This window comes from Hemitrygon akajei, chromosome 12, assembly GCF_048418815.1.
Source record: "Hemitrygon akajei chromosome 12, sHemAka1.3, whole genome shotgun sequence".
Classification (NCBI taxonomy): Eukaryota; Metazoa; Chordata; class Chondrichthyes; order Myliobatiformes; family Dasyatidae; genus Hemitrygon; species Hemitrygon akajei.
Genome location: NC_133135.1, coordinates 107,383,588 through 107,405,521, shown reverse-complemented (window position 1 = coordinate 107,405,521; position 21,934 = coordinate 107,383,588). Strand labels below are relative to the sequence as shown.

General features: G+C 47.3%; 1 protein-coding gene across 3 annotated transcripts in view; it reads left to right on the top strand.

Moving 5' to 3' along the window:
- Positions 1-21,137, top strand: part of LOC140737350 (calpain-9-like) — a 90,947-nt gene extending 69,810 nt beyond the window's left edge. For 2 of the 3 annotated variants that reach the window (XR_012101114.1, XR_012101115.1), the window contains 3 exons: positions 1,410-1,650; positions 13,856-13,914; positions 18,456-21,137. Coding sequence is in view for 1 of the 3 variants with exons in the window: in XM_073063798.1 (XP_072919899.1) it covers positions 13,856-13,914; positions 18,456-18,482 (86 nt within the window). In the remaining 2 variants the exon portion in view is untranslated. The remainder of the gene's footprint in view (positions 1-1,409; positions 1,651-13,855; positions 13,915-18,455) is intronic. The other variant, XM_073063798.1, reaches the window with a different exon arrangement.
- The last annotated feature ends 797 nt before the right edge of the window (positions 21,138-21,934 follow it).

Here is a 21,934-nt window from a genome sequence, read left to right as displayed (position 1 = left end):
CAATACATAAAATAATACATAAACTATAATTATAATTACAACTATAACAATAATTATACTTGTGGCATGCGGGAGAATTCCTAGAAGCATGGTTTTCCATGATCAATTCTGTGAACAGACATGGAGAGCTCAATCGTATTTATGAACCAATACGGGCAAAATTTGAGACCACAATGCACAGAGTTTGCCATGCAGCCAATCAGTGGCCAGATTTCCTCCCTACATCACAACTGAGCTTCTGTAGTGACCAATCAGCTGATGGATAAGTATACAAAGGCCGAGCATTCGGAGGACACACCTCAATCAACCGCACACTGGTGGTGTCTCCTCGCATGGTGGCGAAATGTTTGCAAGTAAATTAAGTAAAAATAAAGTCTCCTGTACCTCCTCCCTGATGGTAGCAGTGAGAAGAGGGCATGGCCTGGGTGGCGGGCACTGATCCCTCAGAGCTGTGCGGGTGTATGGCCCTGCAGTAACTGCAACGTTTCAACGGTAAACCAGCCCGTCTTCCTCACGCACCAGTCACTCAAATGGCAAGTCCCCCTAGAGACACCTCCCTATCTACACTTGAGTGAACAGGGTATGGCAGGGCTTAATGCTCAATCTTGATTGGCTAGCTCTGAATCGTCTATTCCTGATTGGTTAGTTTGAATTGGCCTTGTTCTGATTGGTCATTTTTTTTAGGAACCGTCTTTAGGAGTGAGTACTATCTTTACACTCTTGGAACCTGCATTTAGGTTCCCCACATGCTCCATCTCTCGTGATTCCCTAATCTTGCTCTTGTAGACATTCCCTTCCTTGCCAAGGATGTTGGCCTCACCAATCCTTGGTCAACGTGAGCACGATAAGCAGCGTTCAGTGATCCCACTTCGTTCTGCTCTCACATTTTTTTAAGGCACTCTTATGTTCTATCCTGGTCTTCAATGGCCTCCCAGTCTCACCAATGTATACCTTTTGGCATGGTGATAGAGGTGTGTGTGTGTGTGTGTGTGTGTGTGTGTGTGATTTGCACCTTGGAAAGTTTCCAGGGCGCAAGCCTGGGCAAGGTTTTTTTTAATGGAAGACCGGCAGTTGCCCAAGCTGCAAGTCTCCCCTCTCCACGCCACCGATGTTGTCCAAGGGAAGGGCATTAGCTAGAGGTATGGCGTACACAACTGCCTCCTGATACCATTCGTTGGGTCTTCTAGGTGCCACTTTGCTTAGCCTTTTCCTAATTCTGTCCTCAGTTAGATTCTGAGAGTGTAGCGAAAGTTCCAGTCTGGGACCACGCATTCCTAAAGAGGGTTTGACCTAGTCAGTATCTGGAAGTATGTGACTGTTAAGACCAAGGAATAGTATAGAAACATTTGATGACCACTCACAAAGCTTCTATAGTCTGTCATGACTGTTCTTGGCAAATTTTTCTACAGAAGTGACTTGCCATTGCCTTCTTCTGGGCAGTGACAAGATGGGTGACCCCAGCCATTACCAGTTGACTGCCTGGCATCAGTGGTCACTTAACCGGGACTTGTGATCTGCACCGGCTGCTGGTACGATCATCCACCACCTGCCCCCGTGGCTTCTAATCAGGGGCTTGACAAATTTCTTCGACCTCGCTAATGGTCACACCGGGGGCACCAGATACAGTAGAAGACCTGGACAGACTTGCAGGTGAAGTGTTGAGACCCTGAATGGAGGTTGTCTAGCATTCGTCCGGCTTGCAGGAATAAGTGCCGGTAGGATGGTCAGTAGAGAGGAACGAGTGAACGATGCAGAGCGCGATCCCTTTGGAAGCCGAGAGTGGGATGTGGGGAAGATGTGCTTAGTGGCAGATCCCTCTGCAGCTAGTATCCACAGACGCTGCCTGACCCGCTGAGTTCCTTCTGCAGTTTGAGTGTGTCATAAGGGGACAGGAGGCTGGACCCAAGTGCAGGACGCAGGCAATAAAGTACCAGGGGCAGGACGGGAACAACTAAACGAGAGACAAGCTGTGGAGACTGTAGTGTGCATGAGGGACGTGACATTCAAGGTGATGCTGGGGTTCCGAGAGAGTCTTAGAGTTCAGGCAGGCAAGGAGGGATCCCGGAGTTCACTGGGCAGGCCGCATAACTCCTAGGCAGGGCCCGGACCTCTCAGGCAGGAACACGGGGGCTTGAGCAGGTCGCGGGGCATCTGGGTAGGTTGCGGGGCACAACCCGTCGGCAGCGAGGGATGGAAAGGGGCAGAGCGCCCCACCGGGCAACGGCAATCCAGCCAGGCTTGCCCGACGGAGGCAAGGGATGGGAGGGGAACTAGGTCCAGGGTGACTGCCAGACTTCCTCGAAGAACTCGTCTTTAACGAGGGGAACTCCAAGCCACAGCAGCCAGATGAGCAGGACAACCCCCAACTCCACTCATTTCCAGAGCCCCCTATCTACACCGCCAGCCAATGGGCATCAGGTGCGCCTCCTTGAGCCCCAACAAGCCACGATGATCCACAGGTGTGACTAATCGGGCTCAAGGGCAAAAGGAGGGACGGCTACAAGACCCGGAGTCCGCGGACCAGATCAAGACCCGGAATGCGGGCTCCGGACCGGACCATGACAGTACCCCCCCCCCCCCACCCCAAAAGGGAGCCTCCAGGCGACCGAGGCGGGTGTCTAGGGCCAGAGAAGATACGGGTGGGTGGGGGGGGAGAAATGTTCAGACAAGAGGGGACCCCAGGGTGACAGGACATGACTACAGTGCCTGCATTGCTGGGTCCATGCTGGGGGGGGAGTTGTTCTGTCATAAGGGGACAGGAGGCTGGACCCAAGTGCAGGATGCAGGCACTGAAGTACTAGGGGCAGGACAGGAACAACTAAACAAGAGACAAGACATGGAGTCCATGGTGTGCATGAGGGACGTGATGTTCAAGGTGATGCTGGGGTTCCAAGAGAGTCTTAAGAGTGCAGGCAAGGCAGGATCTTGGAGTACACTGGGCGGGCCGCATAACTCCTGGGGAGGGCCCAGACCTCCCAGGCAGGAACACGGGGGCCTGAGCAGGTCACAGGGCACCTGGGTAGGTAGCAGGGCACAACCCATCAGTAGCAAGTCAAGTCAAATCAACTTTTATTGTCATTTTGACCATAACTGCTGGTACAGTACACAGTACAAATGAGACAACGTTTTTCAGGACCATGGTTTACATGACACAGTACAAAAAACTAGACTGAACTACATAAAAAAACACAGAGAAAGCTAAACTAGACTACAGAACTACACGAACTGCATAAAGTGCACAAAAACAGTACCGGCATTATAATAAATAATAATCAGGACAGTAGGGCAAGGTGTCAGTCCAGGCTCTGGGTATTGAGGAGTCTGGTAGCTTGGGGGAAGAAACTGTTATATACCGTAGATTCCGGACTACAGAGCGCACCTGATTTTAAGCCGCTGGCTCTAATTTTAGAAATAAAATCATTTTTTTAATTGTAAAGGCTGCACCGGATTTTAGGCCGCACCGGATTTTCGGCCGCAGGTGTCCCACGTTGTAATATGAGATATTTACACAGAAAGATATTACACGTGAGGATTTTTTTAACTTTTAATTAAATCCATATGGTAACAAAAACAAATACATATTGCAAATGCTTTTTTTCGAACCGTGCCAGTACGCGGCTACTTTTAAATATACGTTGCGTATACTTCTTTACTGAACAACATTCCAATATCTCCTAACGACTGGTAAAAAAATATATATATTGCAGCCTACCAGGAAAAGTTATTGATTGCCTTTAACTTAAAAGCAGCGTTCGCTCGGATCCAAAGCCGCTCGCGTAATGCGCTCCCCCCCTCCTTTCCGTTTCATCGCAAACCGGCATTTTCCCACAAGACACCGCGAAACCGGGTGTGACATCATAGCATCCCGCGATGTAGTACAGAAAACAAATATAGTTTAAACTAACTAGGCAGCACAATGCTTCGAGTGTTTTCCATGTTGATGAGGGTGAGTACAAATGACTGATTTACAATAATTTAATTGTGAAAGTGCGCTTGATTTATCGTACAATTTCATTGGACCTCTGTGAACTACTCATCAATTTTATTGGTCTACTGTTACGAGGCAAAATGTTTACGAGGCGGCATGAAAAAAACCATGCATTAGCCGCTTCGAATTATTGGCCGCAAAGTTCAAAGCTGTTCAAAATGTGGGAAAAAAGTAGCGGCTTAAAATCCGGAATCTACGGTAGTCTGGTTGTGAGAGCCCGAATGCTTCGAAGCCTTTCCCCAGATGGCAGGAGGGAGAAGAGATTGTATGAGGGGTTTGTGGGGTCCTTCATAATGCTGTTTGCTTTGCGGATGCAGCGTGGTGTAAATGTCCGTAATGGCGGGAAGAGAGACCCCGATGATCTTCTCAGCTGACCTCACTGTCCGCTGCAGGGTCTTGCGATCCGAGATGGTGCAATTTCCAAACCAGGCAGTGATGCAGCTGCTCGGGATGCTCTCAATACAACCCCTGTAGAATGTGATGAGGATGGGGGGTGGGAGATGGACTTTCCTCAGCCTTCGCAAAAAGTAGAGATGCTGCTGGGCTTTCTTTGCTATGGAGCTGGTGTTGAGGGACCAGGTGAGATTCTCTGTCAGGTGAACACCAAGAAATTTGGTGCTCTTTACGATCTCTACAAGGAGCCGTCGATGTTCAGCGGGGAGTGGTCGCTCTGTGCCCTCCTGAAGTCAACAACCATCTCTTTTGTTTTGTTCACATTAAGAGACAGGTTGTTGGCTCTGCACCAGTCCGTTAGCCACTGCACCTCCTCTCTGTAAGCTGACTCATCGTTCTTGCTGATGAGACCCACCACGGTCGTGTCATCGGTGAACTTGATGATTTGGTTTGAGCTGTGTGTTGCAGCACAGTCATGGGTCAGCAGAGTGAACAGCAGTGGACTGAGCACACAGCCCTGGGGAGCCCCCGTGCTCAGTGTGATGGTGCGGGATGGAAAGGGGCAGAGTCCCCCACCAGGCAACAACAATCCAGCCAGGCTTGCCCAACAGAGGTAAGGGATAGGAAGGGAACTAGGTCCAGGGTGACTGCCAGACTTATTCAAAGAATTCATCTTTAACAAGGGGAACACCATACCAGGACAGCTGAATGAGCAGAACAACCCCCAACTCCATTCAGTCCCAGGGCCCCCTATCTACACCGCCAGCCAATGGGCATCAGGTGCGCCTCCTTGAGCCCCAACAAGCCATGATGATCCACAGGTGTGACTAATCGGGCTCAAGGGTGAAAGGAGGGACGGCTACAAGACCCGGAGTCCGCGGACTGGATCAAGACCCGGAATGCGGGCTCCGGACCGGACCATGACAGAGTGTGGTCATGGATCCCAGCATCTGCCTGAATTCTCTGCCTAGTGTCTATTTTCTCACAGAGACTTTGGGCATCCTCGATAAGTTAAGCCCTCCTTGGGCCGGGGGTGGAATTCAAAAGTTCGCAGTTTGAAGTCAGTTTGTTTTATATGTCACCCTATACTATCCTGAGATTTATTTCACAGTTAATACAGAGAAACACGACGCTGAGGCTTCCGTTGGTCAGGGTCGGCCATGGACGTTGTGTCCTAGCTGTCTAGATACACAAGCCAGGGCAGTACGACGTGGAGAACAGGCTGTTGCCCATGTAGCGGGCTCCCCCTCTCCACGCAGCTGATGAACCCAAAGGAACAGCAGAGACCGATACAGTTTGGCCCCAGCGGCAGTGTTGCAGATTAAACTCAACGTGGGACTGCCCTAGGGACTCCAGCTCCAGATTTTTCCTCAGGGTTTGCTCCCAAGGCCTTCCCCATGAGAAGGTATAACCACAAGGCAGCCGGAGGTCTGAGATCAGAGTTTTCCTGCTCCTTGCTGAGCTGCTGACGATCCCCATCTGTCTGAAGTAGCTCACCTTTTGTCCTTCTCCGGCCAGTAGAAACAGTTCCTCTGGGGTTAGTCGCTGAGAAGCACACCATTGGGGGCATTTGATAGGTAATGGGAGCTCATCCCCATTACCTCCCCTGACTAGGACAACCTTAAGAAACCAAAGGAACACAGTAGCTTTACACGCTTCATAGTGCAAGCGATTTGGGTTCAATTCCTGCCACTGCCTGTGAGGAGTTTGCACGCTCCCCTCCGTGACCTCGTGTGTTTCCTCCGGGTGCTCCGATTTCCTCCCATTGTAAATTGTCTGTGATTAGGCTAGGGTTAAGATCAGGGGGGCTGCTGGGCACAGCAGCTCAAAGGGCTGGAAGGACCTATATCTCAATGAATAAAACAAACAATCCCGAGATTCATATTCCTGTGGGCGTTCACAGTAAATGCAAAGAAACACAAGAGATCCAATGAAAGACCAAAGGAATCAGCTCCTCTCTGCGGACTCTGGCCAACTTTGATCTGAGCTCACAGCACGAGCAGTGGTGTGGCAAGCAGCCACTGGTGGAAAGCAAAAATCTAATCGCAGTTTACAATGATAAATATGATGCAGAAAGGAATTTAAATTCTGTAATATTAGCCCCAGGGGAAACAAAATATCACTGTGGTGTAATACACTCTGTAACCTCCAGGGGGCAGTCGTGGATCAGATTTCAGCCATGCCCCATTAAAAATGATGCAAGATTATAATAACAATACTGTCACTCCACCCTGTCCAGACGCTCCTGTTTATGAGACAGATTAATTGGGGCTTTATTAAGAGCAGATTGACAAGGGCAATGCCACACCCTCTTTAACCCAAGTTTCCTCTGCTAAAAACTAGCTTGCAGCACACACAAAATGCTGGAGGAACTCAGTGGGTTGGGCAGAATCTATGGAAGTGAACGGATTGTCGATGTTTCGGGCCGAGATCCTCCTCCTTCTGGGGAGAAATATTAAACAGCCTCAAAATAGAGGGACATCTCTTTAGAACGGAGATGAGGAGGAATTTCTTAAACCGGAGCAGAGCTTGATGGGTTCTTGATCAGTCAGGGTATCAAAGGTTATCGGGAGAAGACAGAAGAATGGGGTTGAGAGGGATAATAAATCAGCCATGATGGGTCAGATTTGATGGGCTGAATGGCCTAGTTCTGTTCCTGTGTCTCAAGGGGTTTCAGTGGTAATGCTATTTATTGTTAATGGGGTGCATAGAAGCGTAGTAGTTGGCGTAACGACCCATGACCGTGTGGGTTTCCTCCCACACTCCAGATGATGTGCACACAGTTGAGGGTTAGTGAGTTGTGGGCATGCTATGTTGGCGCCAGATGCTCGCCGACACTTGCAGGCTGCCCCCAGCCCAATCCTTGGAGGGCGTTGGTCGTTGATGCAAATGACACATTTCACATCTGACAAATAAAGCTGATTTTTAATCTGTATTGTCCACCAAGGCAAGAGGCAGCCATGCAGTGTAGCATGTGACTCAGATACAGAACAGCGCAGCACCAAGACAGCCCCACAGCCCATCTAGTCCATGCTGAATTATCCATCTGCCTAGTGTTAACCACCTGCACCCAGACCATCGCCCCATCGATGTACCTATCCAAACCTCTCTTAAGCATTGAAATCGAACCAGCATCCACCACTTCCACGAGCAGCTCGTTCCACATTCTGAGTGAAGAAATTTCCCCTCATTTTCCCCTTAAGCTTTTCACCTTTCACCCTTAACCCATGACCTCTGGTTGTCGTGTCACCCAAGCTCATGCTTGCATTTACCCTATCTATGCCCCTCGTAATTGTGTATACCTCCATCAAGTCCCCACCTCAATCTTCTACATACTAGGGAATAAAGTCCTAACCTATTCAACCTTATAACTCGGGTCCTCAAGTCCCGGCGGCATCCTTGTCAATTTTCTCCGCACTCTTTCAACCTTGTTTACATCTTTCCTTTAGGTAGGTGACCAAAACTGCACACGATACTCCAAACTGGGCTTCACCGATGTCTTGTACAACTTCATCGTGACATCCCATCAATGTGCCAAAAGCTTTCTTTACGACCCTGCCTTGTGTAGCCACGTTCAATGAATTCTGGGCCCGTACTCCCAGATCCCTTTATTCCACCGCACTGCTCGGTGCCCTACCGCTCGCTGTGTAAGACCCACCCTGGTTGGTCCTTCCAAAATGCAACACCCCACACTTGTCTGCTTTAAAATCCATCTAGCATTCTTCTCAGCCCGTTTTTCCAGCTGGTGAGATCCTGCAACAAGGCCTGATAGTCTTTCTTGATGTCCTCTACACCCCCCGATACTGGCGTCATCTGCAAAGTTGCTGATTCATTTAACCACATTATCACCCAGATCTCTGGTATAGATGACAAACCACAGCACCGATCCCTGCAGCGCTCCGCTCGTCACAGGCCTCCAGTCAGGGAGGCACTACCGCTCTCCAGCTTCTCCCTCAAAGCCAATTTGCTGCCTCATTTTGAATGCCGAGTGACTGAACCTTCATGACCAACCTCCCACGCGGGAAATTGGGAGATGGGACACCGTGGGATTTTTGTCTCCCTCTCAGGCTAGGTGGGTTTTCCCAGTAGTTTGACTTTTATTTTTAACTAGCACTGTCAAATACTACATAATTTATTGAAATTGGTTCTGACAACTTTGCCCTCTTGGGATTTGAACTCTGGTTTGCTCCCGCGGCGCGACCTCACGGCACTGTTGTCCATGCCCCAGTCCTGGGCTCTCGACCGTGCTCCTCCCAGATTTCCTCAGTTCCATGGGGTGTTTGTCAGCAGCTTGGCGAGGAAACTGATCTCCTCCCCTGCATTTCTCACTTAGGGCTACAGTCCCGCCCTTCCACAGTAACGTCTGGGGTGATGTTCCAACTTGTTTCTGGTACTCTGTTCCCATGAGGGCTTATTCACCACCGGGGGAGGTTTTAAGGAACAGGAACTCCAGCTGAAACCAGTAGTTAAGTTGTCTTTAACCCACCTACTGTTCCCTTGAGAATTTTATGGTATATAAAGTTCATGTGCTGACATCATATTGTTATAAAAGTTAAAAAGATAAAGATTAGCTTTATTTATCACTGTACAGTGAGTGACACACTTTTTGCGTCAACAGTCCACGCAGTCCAAGGATGTGCTGGGGGCAGCCCACAAGTGTCTCCACACTTCTCACGGCTTCCCGACTCTAACGGGTTCGCCTTCGGAACGGAGCACGCGGAGGAAACCCACACGGTCACGGGGTAAACGTGGGCATTGAACCTGGGCCGCTGCTCCTGTAAAGCTTTGTGTAACAACTACACGACTTGCCAACCTTCTGAATACCACGGACCAACACCATTAAGCAAGGGTTCAGATGAAGGGTACCATTAAGTCAAAGTATAGAGATGGAATAAAAGTGGTTTAAAGTGTTTACAGTGCAGAGTCTAAAGTAGTAGATGGGGGTGGGGGTGGAAGTCTAACTAGATTGGTTATAGAAAAGTACAGCACAGAAACAGGCCATTCAGCCCATCTCGTCAGTCCCATTGACCTGCACTGGACCATACCCTTCCGTACCCCCACTATCTGTCTACCTATCTAAGCTTCCCTTTCACTTTGAAATCAGGCTTGCACGCTTCACTTGCTCTGGCAGCTTGTTCGACAATCTCACCACCCTCGGGTGGAGAAGTTCTCTCTCACGTCCCGTTAAAGGTGTCACCTCTCACCCTTCACCCTGACCTCTCGCCGTACCCCCCCCCCCCAAATGGAGACAGATGTCCGTGAGGCACGAGAGTGCAGATGCTGCGGCCGCGCTCACAAAATGCAGGCCAGGCAGCGTCTGTGGACAGCTGATGCTTCGGGTTGAGGCCCTCGAGCGGGGTGAAACATAACCGTCCATTTGCTTGCACAGATACTGTCCGGGCCTGGGCCTGCTGAGCTCCTCCAGCTTTACGCTCGTTTCTCGCCTGCAGCATGCGAATTCAGATGAAAACAGCAGAATCAGATTTACTACCACTGGCTAATGAGATAAATAATTTGTAAAATATGACTCATCGCGTACGGCCTCCTCTTTTCACATCTTGAGGCCACCCTCAGGGTGGAGGAGCAACACCTCATCTTCCTTCTGGGGAGCCTCCGGCCTGATGGCACGAACATCGATTTCTCCTTCCGGGACATTATTTTTTCCCTCCCCCTGCCCCCTCTCCTGAGCATTTATTTGCCGAGATACATTCCGGAATAGGCTTTCCCAGCCCTTAAGGCTGAGCCGTCAGCGGCCCCCGATTTCACACTAGCCGAATCACGGGACAATTTACAATGACCAATTAACCTACTAGCTGGCACGTCTTTGGACTGTGGGAGGAAATCAGAGCACCCGGAGGAAACCCACGAGGTCACGAGGAGAGCATTTGAGCTCCACTCTGGCCCCTTGCCTCTTTTCCTCACCTGCCGATCACCTCCCCCTTCCCTTTCTCCTCTGGTCCACTCTCCTCTCCTATCAGATTCCTTCCTCTCCAGCCCTTTCCCACCCGCCTGGCTTCACCTATCTCCTTCCCCCCCCCCCCCCCCACCTTTTTGTTCCGGCATCTTCCCCCTTCCTTCTCAGTCCTGAAGGAGGTTCTCAGCCCAAAACATCAACTGTTTATTCATTTCCATAGGAGCTGCCTGACCTGCTGAGTCCCTCCCACATTCTCTGTGTTACACTGGATTTCCAGCATCTGCTGAATTTCTTGTGTTTTCAGCATAAAAGTTGTTATGTAGCTGTGTAAAGGCATAAAAATCTATAAATTAAATGTTTAAAAAATACAGGTAAAAAGGGAGTAACAAAGACAGTGTTCATGGCCTGTTCAGAAATCGGATGGCAGAGGGGAAGAAGCTCTCTGTGAACTGTTGGGTGTGGCTCCTGTACCTCCTCCCTGGCGGTAGTTATGAGAGGAGGGCATGTCTTCGATCTGAGGGTCCTTTTGGGTTGATACCACCTTCTTGAGGATGTCCTCGTCTTCCACCAAGCTGAGAAGGGAGAGGGGGCTTGGTTTAATCTTCTGTGCCAACTGTGGCGCACTACCTTGGTGACCGTACAGTCTGCCTGCGCTGCCCCATTCCCCGTCCTAACTGCATTGGCCACTGGTCTGCCCAGCCCGACCCTGTACCTACCCTCCAGGGGTAATGATACATACCCTTGAGGTGTCAATGAACTCCCCTCTGCCTGTTTTCAGATTACTCACACATCTTGGGGAAGCAAACAGAACTTCCAGCATGTGGAAAGTTCATGGGAGTTCAAATTCTTTTGGCAGTGTTCTCACGAGGGTCCAGGAATGCTGTGAGGAACTGGGTCTGACTCGTCCTCATGAAGCTGAAATTTCACTGTGCCTGAGACACTAACACACACGCACACACGCACGCATGCACACACGCACACCACACACACACACACACACACCACACACACACACACACGTACACACACCACACACACGCACACGCACTCACACGCACACGCACTCACACACACACCACACACACTCACACACACACACTACACACTCACACTCACCACACACACACACACACACACACACACACACACACACACACACACACACACACACACACACACACACACACACACACACACACACACACACACACACACACACACACACACACACACACACACACACACACACACACCCTTACCCTTGCTGATGCTGGAACTGGTCAGATTAGATGCCACACATAACTCCGTGCTACGCCCTGCCTACACTTGCGCAAAGAAGCCCTGTTTATTTTACACTGGAATGCTGGGTCAAGGCCCAAAGTACGAGATACCAAAGAAAGGAAGTTCAGATGAGATAAATGACGTGATATCTGTTCTACTGTTGTGACATGAGTTTCTACAGCCTTATGGCGAGATAAAGAAGTGAGGGTGTGGATTACAGTTCACTTTGGGCTTTACCTGCCTCGAGAACCCCTCTTTAACCGCTGTCACAGGTAGAAGGTCCAGGTGGAAGATAAACTCTTCTAGGTAGATGGTGATTTGGTTTAGTGATGTCAGACGTTCCGAGGCACAGTAAAACACTCTCCTTGCATGCTGTTCACCGGATCGGATCATTACACGGTGCGTCCAGGTAGAACAGTAACAGAATGCAGAATAAAGTGCCACAGCTACAGAGAGAGTGCAGTGCAGTTAGACTATTAGGCGCAAGATCATAACGAGGTAGATTGTGAATCAAGAGTTCATCTTTATTGTTCTAGGGACCTGCTTAATAGTCCTATAACAGTGGGGTAGAAGCTGTCCTTCAGCTTGGTTATGCATCCTTTCTGACTTTTGTATCTTCTGCCCGATGTACGGGGAGAAGAGGGGATGTCCAGGGTGAGTGATTACACTGGCTGCTTCACCGAGGCAGTGACGGAGACCACGGAGGGAGAGCAGCACACACAAAATGCTGGAGGAACTCGGTAAGTCGGGCAGCATCTACGGAGGGAAATAAAGAGTTGATGTTTTGGGCTGAAACCCTTCATCAGGACTGGCCAGATCGTCCGCAGATGCTGCCTGACCTGCTTTGTGTGTTGCCCAAGATTTTCAGCATCTGCAGAATTTCTTGTGCCTCCTTTTGGCACGTTGGCCTTCATAAATCAAAGTACTGAGTACCGGAGATGGGATGTCATGTTGAAGTTGTATAAGATGTTGGTGAAATCTAAATTGGAGTATTGTCTTCACTTTTGGTCACCTACCTACAGGAAAGATGTAAGTGTAGCATCCGTGCCCCCAATTTACCCCCGTTCTAGGGTGAACCGCCGTCACCCCCGCCAATAGTGCAATACTTAGGTGTAAATACGGTGTAATGCCCCCCTGGTACACGCTCGCAACACAAATATCAGACAATACACCAAAGGCAAGTAAATAATCGCAACTTTACAGTTATTTCCTAGAGATGGGTTAGTAGAGACAGATAACCTAAAGGCACCAAATCAGTAAGTTTATCAGTTTGCGCACATAATATTTTAATGCGTTGGAGCTCACGCCTCCGGTTCCATCCACAACGACCTTCCGAGCCTCCGGCCACCGTCCGAACCGCCGACATCCAGTATCCGCCGCCCTGGAACCGCTGTCCGCTCCTCACACGTCCGTCCTCCTCGCTCGCCTCCCGAAAAAGACCCCGAACTCCCGCTCGGCTCACAGATACAAGATAGCATAACAATTCTCCACTGGTCAGTTCCCCCCTTACCTGCAGTTATAACCCAAACATTCCAGATACAGAAACCCATTACAGCATTAAGTAAACATTACAGAGAAGCCATTTCATTATCACAGTACAGAGAAGCCATTTTGTTAGCCTGAACAGTTAACAGCACAGTTACTGGGACTGAGAGCCCTACATAAGTAAGATTGAAAAACTACAGAGAAAATTTACAAAGATGTTGCTGGAATTGAAGGACCTGGGTTATAAGGAAAGATTGAGTAGGATAGGATTTTTACTCCTTGGAATGTAGAAGATTGAGGGGAAACTTGACAGAAGTATACAAAATTACAAGGGGTGTAGATAGGGTAAATGCAAGCAGGCTTTTTCCACCAAGGTTGGGTGGGACTTCAACCAGAGGTCATGGGCTAAGGGTGAAAGGTGAGAAGTTTAAGGGGAACGTGAGGGGAAACTTCCTTCACTCGGAGGGTGGTAAGAGTGTGGAATGAGCTGGCAGCTCAAGTGGTGCTCGATTTCAATGTTTAAGAGAAGTTTGGATAGGTAGAGTACATGAATGTAGGGCTGTGGTCGATGGGAGTAGTCCGTTTAAATGGGTTGGCACATACTAGATGGGCTGAAGGGCCTGTTTCTCTGCTGTACTTTCTAGACTCCTATGGAGGGAGACTAGTTTCTGTGTTCACAACTGTCTGCTGCCATACCAATGCATCCAGACAAAATTGTTCTTCAGCTTCATTCTTTACAGTTCTAAAATCCTCTGAATGTTGATTTAAGGTAACAGAATCTAATTCTTTTCCAGGGGCTTTCAGAACTCTGGACAAGTTTGGAACCGGAGTGGTCAATATTGGCTACAAAGAGGTGAGCTTGGATGCACAAGTGCTTGAAGAACGCAGCAGGTCAGTCAGCCTCTGTAGAGGAAGGAACCAAGCTAATAAAGTGCCAATTTTTTTAAAAAAGTATTCATACTCTTCCCCCCCCCCCCCCCCGCTCTCCCGGAAGTTTTGATGTTTTATTGTTTTGCAACATTGAATCACAGTGGATTTAATTTGGCTTTTTTGATACTGATGGAAAGAAAAGGACTCTTCTGTGTCAAAGTGAAAACAGATCTCTACAAAGTGATGTAAATTAATTACAAATATACAATGTAAATTAATGATTGGATGAGTATCCATCCCCAAAAATATGACACGTCAAATCGCTACTGGTTTTAGAAGTCACATAATTAGTTAAATGAAGATGTTTTGGAGACCTGTGTGCAGTCAAGGTGTTTCAATTGATTGCAGTAACAATACACCTGTATCTGGAAGGTCCAACTATTGGTGAGTCAGTATCCTGGCAAAGACTACACCATGAAGACAAAAGAACACTCCAAGCAAATTTATTGAAAAGCAAAGGTCAGGAGGTGAATACAAGAATATTTCCAAGTCACAGAATATCCCTTGGAGTACAGTTAAGTAAATTTGCCTAGATCAGGCCGTCCTCAAAAACTGAGTGACCGTGCAAGAAATGGATTAGTGCGGGAGGCCACCAAGAGACCTGTGACAACTCTGGAGGAGTTACAAGCTTCAGTGGCTGAGATGGGAGAGACTGCACGTACAACAACTGTTGCCCGGGTGCTTCACCAATCGCAGCTCTACAAGAGAGTAGCAAAGAGAAAGCCACTATTGAAAAAAGATCATATTGAAATCTCAGCTAGAGTTTGCCAGAAAGCATGTGGGAGATACTGAAGTCAGCTGGAAGAAGGTTCTATGGTCCGATGAAACCAAAATTGAGCTTTTTGGCCCTCAGACTAATCTCTATGTTTAGCATAAGCCAGACACCGCACATCATCAAAAACTTCTCTACCGTGAAGCATGGTGGTGGCTGCATCACGCTGTGGGGATGCTTCACTGCAGCAGGCCCTGGAAGGCTTGTGAAGGTAGAGGGTAAAATGAATGCAGCAAAATACAGGGAAATCCTGGAGGAAAACCTGATGCAGTCTTGCAAGAGAACTGTGGCTTTGGAGAAGATTTGTTTCCAGCAAGACAATGACCCCAAGCATAAAGCCAAAGCTACACAGGAATGGCTTAAATACAACAAAGTTAATGTCCTGGAGTGGCCAAGTCAGAGTCCAGCCCACACTGCAATTGTGAATTTGTAGCTGGACTTAAAAAGGGCTGCTCACTCACAATCCCCATGCAATCTGACAGAGCTTGAGCAGTTTTGTAAAGAAGAATGGGAAAAAATTGTAGTGTCCAGATATGTAAAGCTGATAGAGACCTATCCACACAAACTCAAGGCTGTAATTGCTGCCAAAGGTGCATCTACTAAATACTGACTTGAAAAAGTGAATACTTATGCAATTATATGTTTTATATTTGTAATTAATTTAGGTCAGTTTGTAGGAACCTGTTTTCACTTTGACATGGAAGAGTCTTTTTCTGCTGACCAGTGTCAAAAAAGTCAAATTAAAACCATTGCGATTCAATGTTGTAAATCAATAAAACATGAAAACTTCCAAAGGGGGTGAATATTTTTTTATAGGCACTGTACTTCAGGTTAACAAGCCTTCATCAGAACTGCGAAGATCAAGAAGTTAAGTCAGTTCTAAATTGGAGAGAAGAGTAGGAGGGTTAGAGTTCAAAATAAGTTTACTTTGAATGCAAAATCCTACAAAAGGTAATGGATTTGGCCCAATACATTACAGATAAAGCCCTCCCAACCCACGGAGCACATTTACAGTGTATGAAAGGCTGTCACAGGAAAGCAGCGTCCATCATCAGAGATCCCCACCACCCAGGACACGCTCTCTTCTCGCTGCTGCCATCAGGTAGAAGGAACAAGAGCCTCAGGACTCACACCACCAGGTTCAGGAACAGTTACTACCCCCCAACCATCAGTCTCTTGAACAAAGGGGACAACTACACTCACTTGCCCCATCATTGAGATGCCCCCACAACCAATGATCTTACTTTAAGGACTCTTTATCTCATTATCTGATGTTCTCGTTATTTATTGCTATTTATTTATATTTGCATTTACACAGTTTGTTGCCTTCTGCACTCTGGTTGATATTTCATTGATCCTGTTATAGTCACTATTCTATAGATTTGGTACGTTTGCCCACAGGAAAATCAGGGTTGTATGTGGTGATATATATGTACTTTGATAATATTTATTTTGAAGATTGATATATGCCACCACATACAACCCTGAGATTCATTTTCTCAGGGTTTCACAGCAAATACAAAGAAACACAATAGAATCAATGAAAGACAGCACACGACAGGACGGACAACGTGCAAAAGAGAACAAACTGTGCAAATAAGAAAAGAAAAATAATAAATAAATAAACAATAAATATCAAGAACATGAGATGAAGAGTCCTTGAAAGCGTGTCCATAGCTCAGTTCATTGTTGGGGTGAGTGAAGTTATCCCCTCTACGTGAGCCTGAGAGGTGATAACTGTCCCAAAACCTGGTGCTGTGGCTCCTGGGGCTCCTGCACCTCCTTCCTGATGGCAGCAACAAGAGGAAAAAAGGGAGGTCTCGACACCAGGAATGATTGAATGCCACATTCGAACAGTACACAATGTCACGCCAACCTACATAAATAATATTTCACCATCAATCCTACGCAGCCCATCGTCCTGCATGTTTCCTACATCTATCTGCCTAGCTAAGTCTCTCTTAAATCTCCCTAATTTTATTTAGATTATTTGTCTTTTTTTAAAAAAATGTTTATTTAGAGATGCAGCACAGAACTGGCCTTTCCAGCCCACAGTACACAGCAACCCACGGATTTAACCCTCGCCTAATCACGGGGCAATTTGCAATAATCAATTAGCCTACTAACCAATAGGTCTTTAGACTGTGGGAGGAAGCCAGAGCGCCTGGAGGAAAGCTGTGCACGCGCATGTGAAGAGCTTCTTACAGAGGACGCCAGAGTTGAACTCACAACTGCACGCAGAGCTGTAGTAGTGCTGGGCTAACTGCCAGTCTACTCTGCCGCCCCGCCTGTCAAGCTCTAGCGCCACTTCCGGCAGCGTATTCCAGGCACCCGGTCGTGCTCTGTGTTTAAACCATCTCCGACATCTCCCCCAGAGTTTCCCCCACCCACCACAAACAGATGTCCTCTGCTATTGGGCATTGTTGCCCTGGGAATGGTGACACACTCTCTTCTGCCCCTAATAAGCTGTAACACCTCTACCAAGTCAGCTCCCACCCTCCGTCGCTCCGAGGGAAACAACCCCAGCTCACACATAAGACGTGCTCTCTAATCCAGGCAGCGTCCTGGTGAATCTCCTCTCTGCAGTTTCTTCCTCTAGCAAGGTGACCAAATACTTTGGGGTTGGTGTAATACTTGACAGCACAAGCGATGGCGATCAGGGTTCAGTGTTGATGTAGCTACAGAGAGGGCCCGGCAGCAGGTATATTTCATTTGGAATTTAAGGATATTTGGTGTGCCATAAAAGACACTTGCAAATTTCTACAGATGTACCATGGAGAGCATCCGAACTGGCTGCATCACCGTCTGGTATTTGGAGGGGGGAGGGGGCTACTGCACAGGATCAAAGTAAGCTGCAGAAAGTTGTAAACTTAGTCAGCTCCATCATGAGCACTGTCCTCCGTATTATCAGGACATTTTCAAATGCCTCAAAAAGGTAGCACCCATCCTTAAGGACCACCCTTACTCAGGACATGCCCTCTTCTCATTGCTGAGGTGGTGGTACGGAAGCCTGAGGACACACACTCAGCGATTCAGGAACAGCTTCTTCCCCTCTGCCATCCGATTTCTGAATGGACATTGAACCCATGAGCACCACCTCACTACCTTTATTTTTCTTTTTTTGCACTACTTGTTTAACCATATATCCTTCCTGTAATTCACTTTTTTCTATTATCATTGCCGCCGCAAAGACGACAAATCCCAAGATATGAAACCTGATTCTGGTTTCTGCCGCTGTCTGTAAGGAGTTTGTATGTTCTCCCAGTCACTGTACGTGTTTCCTCTGGGTGCTCCGGTTTTCTTGCACGGTCCAAAGACTCCCAGGTTAGATTTTATAAATCGCGAGCTTGCCCAAAGTGTGGCAACACTGTGAGCTGACCCTGACACATCCTAGACTGCAACTCTTTGTCACAGCAGTGATGACGGTTCCTATGCATAAGTTTTCGCCAGGGTGGCAAAACCCTTCTTTGCCTGTAAAACTCTGAAGGATGATCCAAGAGGGACAAGAATGGTGATTTAGAAATTTTTCTCTCTTCAGTCTTTAAGGAGGAAAGTATACAAATACTATCAGCGACTCCTCTAAACACTGTCACCATATGCGCATTTACAATGAATTACCCTGATCTGTAATAACTGCATTATTGTTTGGTTTTCCTTAAAAAAGTAACCACTCTTGTTCTTACCTCCAACAGTGGCTGCAGATGACCATGTACAGCTAAGACCCTATGAAGCGTCTACTGTAGATCTGGGATACTGTGGACCATTCAATGGACATCTAAGACACTTTGGACCATTCAACGGACAGCTTAGACACTATAGTCCGTTGATTAGACAGCTGAGACCTCGTAAACCATCCAATGGACAGCTGAGACCCCGTGGACCATCCAATGGGCTACTAAGACCTTGTGATACATCCAAGGGACAGTTAAGACCCTGCAGACCATCCAATAGACTGTTAAGACCCTGCAACCTATCTGATGCACAACTGAGACCCTCTGATCCACCCAATGGAGAGCTAAAATCTTGTGGACCATCCAATGGACATCTAAGACCCTTTGGACCATCCAATGGACAGCCTAGACACTATAGGTCATCCAATATACAGCTAAGGCTATGTGGGCAATCCAATGGAAAGCTGAGACTCCATAGACTATCCATGGACAGCTGAGACCCTGTGAACCATCCAATGGACTGTTAAGACCCTATGAACCATCCAGTGTAGAGCTGGGACCTGATGAACTATCCAATATATAGCTGGGATCCCGTTGAACATTTTATGTACAGTTGAGATCCTATAAAGCATTCAATGTCCATCTAGGGTCTTGTGGACCATTCAATGTCCATCTAAGGACCCATGGACCATTCAATGACCATCTAGGGTCTTGTGGACCATTCAGTGACCATCCAAGATCCTGTGGACCATTCAACGTCCACCAAGGGTCCTGTGGACTATTCAATGTATGGCGAGGATACCATTCTCTATATACTACTGGGATCCTGTGAAACATGCAATATGCAGCTGGGATTCTATGGAGCGCTAACTCTCTGAAGCAGATACCCACAGCCTAATTCTGAGCAGAGAGCCCGGTACACATTCACAAACACAAACTGTGGGCTTTGAATGGTTCCTTGTATCTGGCCATCTCCACCCATGGCACTGTCAGCTCCAGCAGGACGATGTGTTTTGCTGCCTCTGAGCCCTGGAGGATATCTGGTCTTAAGGTGGTCTTGATGATGTGCTGTAGGAACTTTAAAAATATCTAAAGCAGAGGGAGTGCATTGAAGGTGAGAGGGGGTAGGTTCAAAGGGGATGTGAGGGAGAGAGTGGTGGATTTTACTCAGAGTGGTGGATGCCTGGAATGTGCTGCCTGGTACGGTGATAGAGGCAAATACATTAGAGGCTTTTAAAAGACCTTTGGACAGGCACATGAACATCAGGAGATGGAGGGAGGATACGGACATTGCGTAGGTGGGAGGGATTAGTTCTTGGAGATTTTTTATTTGCTTTTTAGCTAGTTTGACACAACATTGTGGACTGTTCCTGTACTCTTCTAGGTTCTATCTACATCAAGCCATACAGTGAAATGTTGGTGTTACCCATTTGTGTTCAAGATCAAGGTGTGCTGGGGGCATGTCCACAATTCTTGGCAAAACAATACAGAACACAGCATCCACAAAAAAAACATAAAGTTTATACATAGAATTTAGTATAGTACAGGCCCTTCGGCCCACGTAGTTGTGCCAACATTTAATCTGTTCTAAGATCATTTGCACACAGGGGTTCCCAACCTGGGGTCCAAGGACCCCTTGTTTAATGGTATTGGTCCATGGTGTAAACAAGGTTGGGAACCCCTGATCTTAACACACTCTTTCCTCATATTCTTCTATTTTCCTATCATCCATGTGCCTATCTAAGAACTTTTTAACTGTTCCTAGCAAACTGCCTCCATCACCGCCCCGACAGTGTCTATACCTCTGACATGCCCCTGTACTTTCCTCCAATCAGCTTACAATTGTGGCCGCTGGTATTAGCCATTTCTGCCCTGGGGAACAAAAGTACTGGCTTCCAGTACAATGGTATTAGTTAAATACAGGAAATGTAGGGTCCATCTGCTGTGTGTTCATATCACCACTGTAGCAGAGGTGGTTTCTGGTGTATTGCGTTGTTGTGATGTGAACAAGTCGCTGGAGACACCGCTGAAGCTAGTGCATACAGAAGTGTTTGTTCAGTAAAAAACGAGCAGTAGTCATCATATTGACACACTCTAAGAGGAAGAGACCTCCTGACCCAATATTACACAACATTTTTATATGATAAAGATCTAAAGGTAACAGCAGGACAATTTTATGGTCACTGTGTATCCATAGTTCTTCCTTTGAATGACATATAGTTTGACACACCACCACCCTCCCACCCACACTCCAGACACCCGGAATGAAAGTTAATCAGCTGCAATCCACGGCTCCAAGGGAACCATTGTTCAGGGCTACATTTTAAGTTCAGTCTATAATCCACATTGTGAAGGTTGGTTGCTGGATAAATTAATATTTCCTATATACCCAAACTCCAGAATATGCCCCGAAACCACAACAGGGTGTTTCGAAGAAGGGCCTCAGCCTGAAAGGTCGACTGTTTATTCCCCTCCATAGATGCTGCCTGACCTGCTGAGTTCCTCCAGCATATCGTGTGTGGTTCTCTAATTACTTTTACCGTTCTTTTGAGGAGCTTACAGTTTGCAAAATGGCTGTTTCCTGCATTCCAACACTTCAAAATTAAATAGAATTAATGAAAACTACAGACAAAGACGAACAACCACTGTGCAAAAGATGCAAATACAGAAAATAATAATAAATAAACAAATAATGTATATTGAGAGCCTCAGTTGCAGAGTCTTTGAAAGTGAGTCCAAAGGGTTGGGGAATCAGTTCAGTGTCAAGGTGAGTGAAGTTACCCACACCGGTTCAGGATCCTGATGGTTGTGGGGTAATAACTGTTCCTGAACCTGGTGGTGTGGGACCTGAGGCTCATTGTGGTGAGTGAAGTTATCCCCTTTGGTTCAGGAGCCTGATGGTTGTGGGGTAATAATTGTTCCTGAACCTGGTGGTGTGGGACCTGAGGCTCATTGTGGTGAGTGAAGTTATCCACACCGGTTCAGGAGCCTGATGGTTGTGGGGTAATAACTGTTCCTGAACCTGATAGTGTTGGACCTGAGGCTCATTGTGGTGAGTGAAGTTATCCACACCGGTTCAGGAGCCTAATGGTTGTGGGGTAATAACTGTTCCTGAACCTGGTGGTGTGGGACCTGAGGCTCATTGTGGTGAGTGAAGTTAACCACGCTGGTTCAGGGGTAATAAATTCAGTAACTTCGCAACACATCAAAATTACTTCACTGATTGTCATTTGTTTTGGGATGCAGAACAATAGAATTGTATTTTTTTCCCAATTCTCTCTGCAGAAGCTATATTCAGGAAAATAGTGAGATACAGTATTCACAGTTATTTGCATTTATTTGTGTGTATTGCTTTGGATTTGCAAAAGTCTTGTTATTTGCAATAATATTTTTGAGTGCTGTTCTTTAACATGGTAATTGCATCAAAGAATCCAATTCAAAAAACCTTAACGGCAATAGATTTATGTTTTCAAATGTTTCTTGTCTTTGGAAAACACTGA